Source organism: Delphinus delphis, chromosome 12 (genome assembly GCF_949987515.2).
Source record: "Delphinus delphis chromosome 12, mDelDel1.2, whole genome shotgun sequence".
Taxonomy (NCBI): domain Eukaryota; kingdom Metazoa; phylum Chordata; class Mammalia; order Artiodactyla; family Delphinidae; genus Delphinus; species Delphinus delphis.
In genome coordinates this window covers 68,762,524-68,773,265 of record NC_082694.2, presented here as the reverse complement: position 1 = coordinate 68,773,265, position 10,742 = coordinate 68,762,524, and the positions used below count along the sequence as shown (strand labels likewise).

Here is a 10,742-nt window from a genome sequence, read left to right as displayed (position 1 = left end):
GAAATAAAATTTCCTGCTGTTCTTTTGGTGTTAAAATTTCTGGTCATTCTTTATTATAATAAAAAGGGGATTCTAGGTTTGTACCTGATAATTAGGAGTCTGAATTTCAGGATGACATCTCATATGGTGGAAAAATTATTAGAATGATAAGGTATGTGTTTTAGTCTGGGTTGATATAACAAAGTACCACAGACTGGGTGACTCATAAACAACAGATCTTTCTTTCTCAGAGTTCTGGGACCTGGGACGTCCGAGATCAAGGTGCCAGCATGGTCGCTTTCTGGCGAGGGCCCTCTTCTAGTTCATAGGAAGGGGTTCTTCTTGCTGTGTTCTCACATGGTGGAGGGGCAGGCAAGCTCTGGAGTCTCTTTTATAAGAGAATGAATCGTATTTATGAAGGCTCCACCCTCATGACCAAAGCACCTCCCAAAGGCCCTAACTCCTAATACCATCATCTCTGGAGGTTAGGATTTCGACGTAAATTTGGGGGAATGCAAACATTCAGATCATAGCAATGTGATATTGGATTGGTGTGGTGGTTTTCTCCCTCTGATTTCTTTGTATCAGCTGGTGAAAACCCAAAGTGATGAACTTTACAATAAAGTAGTTGTTTTTCTAGCATTTTAGCTCCATTATAGAGTTTTTTAGGAACTTATACAACATTAATAAATGTTGATTGAATAACCTTCTCTGATATTTTAAGTGTGAAAATGTATTGGAATTTTCACTGTTAGTATGGAGGTGTTAGGAACTTACTATTTGTCAGACTGATTTTAAGTTTTGAGACTGGGAAAGGATACAGCCATAAACAATTCTGACTGTAAGTTGAAAGTGGAAGAAAAGATTCATATATAAATTTCAAACAGATGATTAGAGCTTTTCTGATAAGGAATGGTCGGAGCCATGACAGCACAACTTTGTCTCTTCTGAAGAAGAGAATGTTCTGGGATAGCAGAGCACTTGGCTTCCTGCCCACTCACTGAATGCCATGGACACTTGCATGATATTTGCCTTGCGGCCTGCCCCATTGCCCAGGGTACCAAATAGCTTGGCATTTCTCCCAGCATATTTTACTGCAGTGAATAAATGGTTAGTTTAAGGGTAATGTTTTGCTTGTCTGCTTTATGAAGGAAATCAGGCAAAGAAACATGGAAAAATTCCCAATTATTTGAGTACTTTATGGTATACTCTATGGCTAGAACCAGCCTAAGTCCTTTCAAACTCCTTTTCCTCATACGAAACTAGATGCAAATTTCCAAGGAGGAAGGATTAAAGGTTGAGGCATAAGCTTATTAAACTTTGTTAAATATATGAAGGTTTATTATAAAGCAAATGAAAACTTGTCAGTTTTAATTCCTTGGATGACTAAACAAGACAATATAGACTTTAATTGAAGCAGAATAGATTTAGGTTAGATGTAGGGGAAGAACTTGACAGATTCATTCTTCTGTGAATTAAGCAGCAAATATTTTGACAGAAAATTAATATATGTTTATGATTGTGGATAGCAGTGTGTCATTTCAACTCATCTAACACATACTGAGTGTTTGCTGTCTGGCAACCTGTGAGGGAGATGGAGTTATCCCTCTCATAGGGAAGAAAACTGAAGGAAGAGTATTTTGAGAAATTTGCCCAAGGACTCCCAGTAGATAAATGGTGGCACCAAGGTTTGAACCCAATCTTTTTGACTCCAGGCCCCATATTTTTTCTATTACATGGAGCCAAATTAGTCTGTTTTCTTTTTTTTTTTTTTAATCAGGACCTTCCCCTGTGGTCAACACTGTCATTCTTACCTCCTATCACCATTTCTCTACACTATATGCCCTTTCCTGTTTTAGCTCATCCAGATGCTGCTGCTTCAGAGGCTAAACCTGACCCTCTCTGTGAGGCGTTTCCCTCACCATTCCAGTCCCCTTTGATCTTTAGGTTCCTGTGGGGCTTCCTGGACATCCATACAGGCACCTCATGATACACTGCTATTAAATCAGGGACTTTTACGCTTTCATAAATTCCACTTTGCCTAGCACAGTTCTGTGAACTTAAATATTTATTCTTTGAATTAAGGGAAGGAATGCAGGAAGTAAGTCAAAATTTTTATGAATAAAGCCTTGCTTTACTAATATTCATCAGTTATTTCTGTTCAAGGTCATTTAAATAATCTCCTGACTGGTTATCCATGAGACAGATTCTTTTTTTTATCCATTTTTTAGTTCCATGTAGAAAAACATGGGGGAAATATTTCTTGCAATGAATAACATTGTCTGGTAGGAAGCTGTTTGGGTTCTTTACTACTGTCTTATAATGCTTTGTAGTCTTCCTTGGACTTTGAAGGAGCATGAGTCCTACTTATGTTTAATATTAGATGATTTGAAGTATATTAAAAATATCCCTATATACAAAGTAATAAAATATGTATTTTAAATTAACTTTATAGATAAAATTCTGTTGACTGGTTAATGGTTATTAATTTCAGCTGCCCATCAGAATCATCTGAGGGTTTTGAAAAAATACAGACTTCCAGTCCCCCTCTAGTTCTACAGAACCAGAATTAGGGTAGAGGTGGAGGTAAGAAGTAGGAGTGTATTTAAATAAGCTCTCTAGCTAATTCTTAATCATAGACAGTTTGGGAATCTCATATACAGGGTATCCATATTGATACAGAAGAATAACAAAAAAACAAAGCTAAAATCTCTATGTGGTAGGGACAGGTGAGTTGCTGTCGTGTCTTAGTCTTTTGAGTTCCTGGATCTTCCTGGATGCACTGTTTTTGGTGTTTTTGGCAAAGAAGAATTCAGGTGGTGTGGGGGGAGGCGGGGGAGGGAGAGATGTGTGATGTTAATGGAGTGCTATAATAGGGCATTACAGGAACTATGAAAACCTTATTACCTAGCATCTAGTCTCTAATCTTTCATCCAGGCAGTTAGCATTTTTGTTTTGGGTGTTTCAGAGAACTGTATTCTGTTATGATGTTTAAAATAATAAGATTTGGGTTATGATGTTAATAAATCTATTACCAAACTTGAAAATTTATATTTGGGTATATGAAACCATTTCTGGAAAGTACAAGGTTTAATGTGTATTTACTCTTTCAGCCAGGCTTCCTTTTCTTCTGTGGTCTGCTCAGTTTTTACTGCTCTTTTTCTGGAGTCTAGCTCTTGCTTCACCTCCTACAAGAGTGGACATTAGCTGGGTGAAGACGTTGTTTTTCATTTTTTTGCTTGTAATTTTCTTTTTTTAAATTTGATTATTTCACATTGGTTGAAATGTGACCTTGTGGGGTACCAAGGATGCCACTGATTGGCTGGTGCACCTTCCCTTGTTTTCCTTACCATTTTCTCCAGTCTTCTCTGATCTCTGGGATTGAGGAACTGAGTTAGCAAGTCAGCTCCATCCTCATGACAAAGGAAAGAAAAAGAAGAGAGGGCTCATGGTCTGATATGTATTTTTATTAAAAAATGGTGACGATACTTTTTAGTTTTCTGCTACAATCCTTTTTTCTCCTCCTTCAGTGAAAAAAAAAGTCCTCTTTGTGGAACAGAAAAAAATACGCTCCCTCTAAACAATGGATTGAAAATGAATTTGATTTATAAATGAGAAGACTGAGGGCGGGATACTGATTCAGAAATTCTGCAGCGTGTAATGAAAGAAGAGGAAATGGCATGGAATCACTGCCTCCTGTGATTTGAAGGCCATTGTGAAGGAAAACAATGCAGTGAAAGAAAGTTCTTCATATTAGGACATATATCATTGCATCACATTTATTTATCTTTCTGGATATTTTTATAGCCCTTAATAAAAATATTAAAATAGCCTGTACTATTGTCTCTTAGTGGTGTTTTCCCCCACTATTTGAAATTTTAAAAACTACATTCCTAAAAAATAACCATTGTTTCATATAAGAAAAGAAAATTTTCCATAGTGAGATTTGTGCAAGAGTTTCCAGTCTGTTCTTTCTTGTACTTCACAGAAAAGGCAGAGTCACAGTCCAGAGTGATCTTGAAAGAACTCCCATGCAATAACAGAGATGGCCGCGGTGAGCAGGAATGGTAAGAAGGGAGCCAGCTGTAACACAGAAGAAACCAAGAGAACTGCTATTTTTGATTTGTGCTTATATAGTTAGAAAAATGCCATTGGTCCATATTCTCAAACTCATGTCTCCAAAGTAGTATCTAGGATTTTCTAGGACAGCTCTGGACTGCTTTAACTCCTAGATTTTTTTTTTTTTAAATAAGAGGTGCTATAGTGTATTTCCATAAAGCTAATGGCTAGGGCTTCTGGGGCAGTGGTACCACACAGCTTGGAAATCCCTATCAGATAAGGACTCCTGCCCTACCCAGATCTGTACACTTTCCCACTCGAGCTATTGTTTACTACAGATTTTCAAAATTGCCCATTTTCTCCTTTACTTGTCAAATTTCTGGCTGAAGGTAAGGATCAGCTCACATTTTGAGCTCTGCTGGTACGTATCCTACTGCATTTATAGGGGAGAAGGATAGAGTGTTCACCATGACCACAAGCACTAAGAAACCAATGTTGTTCCAAAATAACACGTGTTCCTCCCTGTGGCCCAATCTATCTCCTGAGGAAATGTGAGCGCAGCTCTTTGGAAATAAAATTAGACAGTTGTTGAATCTTAGAGGCTTGTGGCATTATAGTCAATCAGCTATTTTTCTGGCATCTTTTGTTAAAGCTCTAATTCAAAGCAGTACTAGGTGAGATCTTGGCTGTTTTTAGATTGAAACTCTACATTGTGGTCTCGGGTTACAAGAAAAATCTTTCACCTGATCCTACCTAAGCCCAGTGTAAAGGGTCTGTGACATGCATGAATCACCTTTTTTTTCAAAAAACTTAGAATCTGGCTTAGCAAATGACTTGTCTGTTCAGCACATGGGCTGAAAGCAGCCCACAGGTGGTATTTACAATTAAAATCAGTTGCTGATACCTAAATGTTGAAAGATTTCAATAAACATCCAAACTTCTGGCTTCCCTTGCAAAACCAGAAGCTTTGACAACACTAAAGGCAAAGCTGAATGTCAGCTGCCCCTCTTAGGAACTGCTTGAGTGGCCCAATTCGTATGCCCCCTTCGCTTATTTAACATTCTCTGCTGACTCTAGACACCGTTGTATGCAACCTCTGCTGTATGGTGTTACATTACAGTATCATGATGTGTTGGCAGTAGAGTTTGCTGGTTCCTGAATAGTGGTATTGTTTGTACATGTCTTCGTTGTGGAATCCTTAATTCTGTCTAGTTGGCTTTTGCATGAAAAGCAAAGAAATCATCATTATAAAGAAATAAATGAAGGCTTGAGGATGACTTAATAAATGAATATAGTATTTGCAAAGAAAGGAGAAGATGACATAGTAAGTTGCTAGTTAAGAGTGGCCATCCCCAGGTATACTTTATTTCCAGGTATATTTATTTTGGAGTTAATAGCAATCAAAACAGATCAAGGGGCAGGTCTTTTTTGTATGGATAAGATGACTGTGTTCCTATAGCCTGGACACTGACTGCTGCGATGAAATTGGATCTCTTGAGCATTTCTTCCAAGGACAGATTAGGGTAGTAAGCCAGGTAGAAGGCCAGCGCTCCCACAAAACTGTCACCAGCGCCCTGTAATGAAAAGCACAGTTGTAGAGATAAGCATGTAGCCATCTGTTGCCCAAACTGTATTTTCAAAATATTTAAGTACACTTTTTATTTTAAAATAGTTTTAGATGCACAGAAAAGGTACAAGGATAGTAGAGAATTTCCATATACCCCACATCTAGTTCTGTAAACATATTATTATGGTACATTTGTCACCACTAACGAAATAATAGCATTATCATATTAACTGAATTACATACTTTATTCAGATTTCACTAGTTTTGCTTAATGTGTATTTTCTGTTCCAAGATCTCATCCAGGATACCTGGATTACATTTAGTTGTCATATCTCCTTTGACTGCTATAGGCTGTGACAGTTTTTTAGACATTCTTTGTTTTTGATGACCTTGATAGTTTTGAGGACTGGTTGAGTATTTTGTAGAATGTACCTCAATTGGGATTTGTCTGTTTTTCTCATGATTAAACTGTGTTTACGGTTTTGGGGAGGAAGACCACAAAGGTGAAGTGTCATTCTCATCATGTCGTATCAAGGGTACATACTGTCAACATGACTTACACTGATGATGTTAATCTTGAGCACTTGGCTAAGGTAGTCTTGGCCAGGTTTCACCATTGTAAAGTTACTTTCTCTTTTTATACTTGCTCTTTGGAAGCAAATCACTGAGTATAGTCCACACTTAAGGGGTGGGGAGTAATTCCATTTATGGAGTATCTCCATAAATTGGAAATCTCTATGGGAGATTTGTTTCTTCTCCCTCATTTATTTATTCAGCTGCTCACTTATATAAGTATGAACTCAGGGATATTTATTTTATTCCTTAGGCTATAATCCAGCACTACATTATTTATTTTGTTGCTCAAATTGTTCCAGCTTTGGCAGTTGGGAGTTCTTTCAGTTGGTACTTGTGTCCCTTTGACATACTTCCATCATTTTATTTTTTGAGCACTGTCTTATTTTCTGACATTATAAGATGCTCCAGGCTCATCTTGTATATTCTCTGCCATAGCCCTAGAATTAGCTGTTTCTCCATTAAAAATTCATGCAGAACGTGGTGAGAGCCATTCAGATGTTATTTTCAAACTAAATGTAGGGTCATATAAGGCTTAGTTCCATTTCCCCTGAATCTCCAAAGGCCCAAGTTGGTGAAGGCCATATAGGGACCCATGGAAATAGAAAATACCAAAGAAAGTCTGTTGACCTCTGCCTTCAGGTAGGGCAGTACCTAGTCATGTGTTCATCCAACAAATGTATTTAAAATAAATGTGATACAATTTCACTTGAAAAATCATTCTGGTATTTAACAGCTTTCAGGGTCATTTTCCAGTTTTTCCCAGTTTGTTGCTTCCTTAGTCCCAAGAGCTTTCATAACAAATCTTGACGCTATACCTTGGTATGCATGATTGTTTCAGTTGCAGTTTAAGTATTTACTAAGCTGTGTGCCTAGCACAGTGATGGGTACTTGAAAAAGAATAAAATCAATTGTGGATTAAATGTGAAATAGTATGGCAGAGTTTATAAATACTGTTGAATTTTAAGGAATGGTTGAAGAAAGCCTGCCTAAGCGGAATCCTTATGAAATGAGACAGATTTATAGAGAGAAGGAAGGCCTCAAAGAACAAAGATATAGGAGGAGGAACAGAGTGAACTCATGAAACACTGAATGGCTTTAAGGAGAATGACATTTCCCCTTGTTAACAAAGATAAGCAGTCAATATTCAGCTTGCCAAGGAGTCATAGTAACTCAGGTGTGAATTCAACACTTTCCTTCCTCCCAGAAGTATTTTCTGAGTACCTAAAATATGTCAAGCTCTATGCTAGGTGCCTTGCAATTGTTTATTAAGTGTTTCCTGAGGGAAACAATGGAGAAAGAAAGAGACAGACAGACATGCCCTCCCTCAGTTTACAACACAGCAATGTGACAAGAGAAAGGTTTGAAACCAGAGAAATTATGAGCTGGGTGGAGGGTGTATTATGAAAACATGGAAAATACTACAACATATGAAGAGTATGGCAAACTCTAAGTAATTTCAAGTCTTAATTCCTTTTTACATCATACACAAAATTAAATTCCAGGTAGGTTAAAGGCTTGAATATAAAAAATAAAACAGTAACATAGTATGAAAATTTAGATGAGTATTTGAATAATTGCAAGCAGGGAAACCACGAGCCAGTCAGTAAACCCAAAAGCCATAATGAAAAAAAGATTAGATTTTAATTAAAAAAAAAAATATGTCCAAAGACACTGTAAATAAAGCCAAATGGACTTCCCTGGCGGTCCAGCGGTTAAGACCCCATGCTTCTGCTGCAGTGGGTGCGTGTACAAGCCCTGGTCGGGGAACCAATATCCCACATGCCGTGCTGTGCGGCAAAAAAAAAAAAAAAAAAAAAGATCCTAGTTAAAAAGCACAAATTTGGTAAAAATTCTTGTAATACATATGACATATTCCTAATACTCAAAGAACACCTTCAAATTGCTGGGAAAAAGACAAATGCAGGATAAAAATGGACAAAGGATATAGGTCTGCAATTTCAGAAAAGGAAATGTAAATGGCCAGTAAACACGAAAAGATACTAAGTTATCAGCTGTTAAGTAAAATGCAAATTAAAATAATATTTTTTACCCATCAGATTGATAAAATAGTAAGATTGATAGCAAGAGCAGCAAGACGAAGATGGAGAGGACAATGATACTCTCATATATTGTTGGTAGGAATGTGGAAGAGTAATACAGTATTTGTTAAAAAATGTGTGTGTCCTTTGATTTAGCAGTCCTGCTTCTGGAAATCTATAGAAGTGAAAACTCCTATAATATTGGGATATGTGCTCAAAGATGCTTATTGCTGCATTGTTTCCAAAGGCAAAACACTGGAAATAATGTGATTTTCTATCAAATAGGAGAATGGGTGAATAATCTCGTACATTTGTATTATGGAAAAATATGCAGCTATTAATACGAAAAGGTTAGCAATACATGCACATACCTGGAGAAATGTCCATTAGTTAAGCCAGAAAAGATTTCAGCATCATGATCGATAGGAGGTTGCGGGGGTGGTGGGGGGAATGGAAGAGAGAGGAAAGAAAATACCTGTGTCTATGAGTATGTGTGTGTTTTTTTTAAGAATACAGAGAAAAATGAAGGATTTTTATCAAATTGTTTTTTTAATTAATTTATTTGGCTGTGTCGGGTCTTAGTTGTGGCGCGCGGTTTCTTCGTTGTGGCGCGCGGGCTTCTGTCTAGTTGTGGCGTGCACGTTTTCTGTTCTCTAGCTGTGGTGCACGGGCTCCAGGGCCCATGGGCTCTGTAGTTGTGGTGCACGGGTTCCAGAGGGCGTGGGCCCCATAGTTGGCGGCACGAAGGCTCTCTCGTTGAGGCGCGCAAGCTCAGTAGTTGTGTCACGTGGGCTTAGTTGCCCTGGGGCATGTGGTATCTTAGTTCCCTGACCAGGGATCAAACCCGCGTCTCCTGCATTGTAAGGCGGATTCTTTACCACTGGACCACCAGGGAAGTCCCGAGAAGTTTTTAACAAAGGAAATTTTACTAAAGTTAAAAAAAAAAAATCAGGATCGGTCACTGTGTGAATTTGCAAATGGGCCAATTTCAGCCTCTGAATGATTTCCCTCTTTTTCTTAGTTAAGTAGACATCTACTACAAGTCGGGGTGAACTGAATTGAGAGAACCTCTTTCCTGCATTTGGAAATACCCCATCTCGTTGAGGCAATTTCCTTTGCAACTAAGGACTAGGCAGTGACACCCTGCTCAAAGTCCAGGGAACTGGGAGGAACATTTTCTGGCTGTGACAGTAATTGCAGAAAAACTGAACTCTGGGATGTTAGTGGCAGCGTTGTGATGGTGTCCAGTGCCCCATGTCAGTAACACAGCTGTTCGATTTTTCAACCAAGAACCTTGATTGAGGCAATCCCGTGTATTAAACTCCTCTGAGAGGCCAGAAATCTTGTCTAGTTCTTTCCTATCTGATGACTCCCCAGAGTTATACAGTCCTTAAAAGTAGTATATGCTCAGTTAATGACTGCTGATGGGCCAACTCTCAGCTGCCCCAGTCTCCACCTTCTCACCGGAAGTGACATGGTGGGGGTAGGGGTGGTGATCCACATTCTTCTTCGCAAAGAGGGCAGCAGTCTCGCCTCATTCCAAAAGCACAAAGAAGTAGGGAGACTCCTGGGGCCATCAGCTCAAAGATGTGAAGGCCAGTGAATACTATTTTATTTATTTATTTATTTTCTGTACGCGGGCCTCTCATTGTTGTGGCCTCTCCCGTTGCGGAGCACAGGCTCCGGACGCGCAGGCTCAGCGGCCATGGCTCACGGGCCTAGCCGCTCCGTGGCATGTGGGATCTTCCCGGACCGGGGCACGAACCCATGTCACCTGCATCTGCAGGCGGACTCTCAACCACTGCGCCACCAGGGAAGCCCCAGTGAATACTATTTTAAAAGTCACATTACATCCAACAGTGGAAAAGCTCTTTGAAATTTAAGAGTGAAAAGGTAGAAAAGTACTACTTAACTTTCACCGAAGAGTGTAAGGCAAAGAAAGGTAGTGATATATTCATTTGCACTTCTCTTAGGCATTTAAAACATTTTACTGACGATTGTGTGTACAGGCCTACAGTCTGGGACAACCTGAAAACTCTCTGAGGGCAGAGACCATATCTCTGTCCCCTGTGTCTCTTCCCCTGCCTCACCCAGCGCTTTGAGTTGGCCAGACTCATGGTCCTAGTTCCATCGTGTTTTTCTCTTCCAGTGATCTCTTCCAAGGGGGCCAGATGTCCCTTGCTGAACTACATGTGACTTTCTTTTGTGTCAGTAAAAATGGAGGTTAGGTTGCCACAGCCCAGAGTTACTTGATAGTCTCATTGTTGAAGCTATTTATAGCACAGGGCTTTCAAATGCCAATAAATTACCCGGCTGTTGATTCACATCTTCAATATAACTATTTTTATACACTGGTTATAATTTTTTTTAATGGAAAGCGCTTTAAGTAGAAGCTGTATTGTATCACTGTGATTTTCCTGTAAGTAAAGTACTTTCCAATCAATCATTCTTGGAATAATGGAATAGTTCTCATTGATACAACATGATGGCTTTAACCTTTTACTGAAAATTATTTTTGTGCC

General features: G+C 38.9%; 1 protein-coding gene across 1 annotated transcript in view; it reads right to left on the bottom strand.

Annotated features, from left to right (window-relative positions):
• Window positions 1-4,730: 4,730 nt before the first annotated feature.
• RBKS (ribokinase) overlaps window positions 4,731-10,742 on the bottom strand; it is a 74,263-nt gene continuing 68,251 nt past the window's right edge. The window contains exon 8 of the mRNA XM_060026899.1: window positions 4,731-5,612. Coding sequence (XP_059882882.1) covers window positions 5,439-5,612 — 174 coding nt within the window. The 3' untranslated portion in view covers window positions 4,731-5,438. The remainder of the gene's footprint in view (window positions 5,613-10,742) is intronic.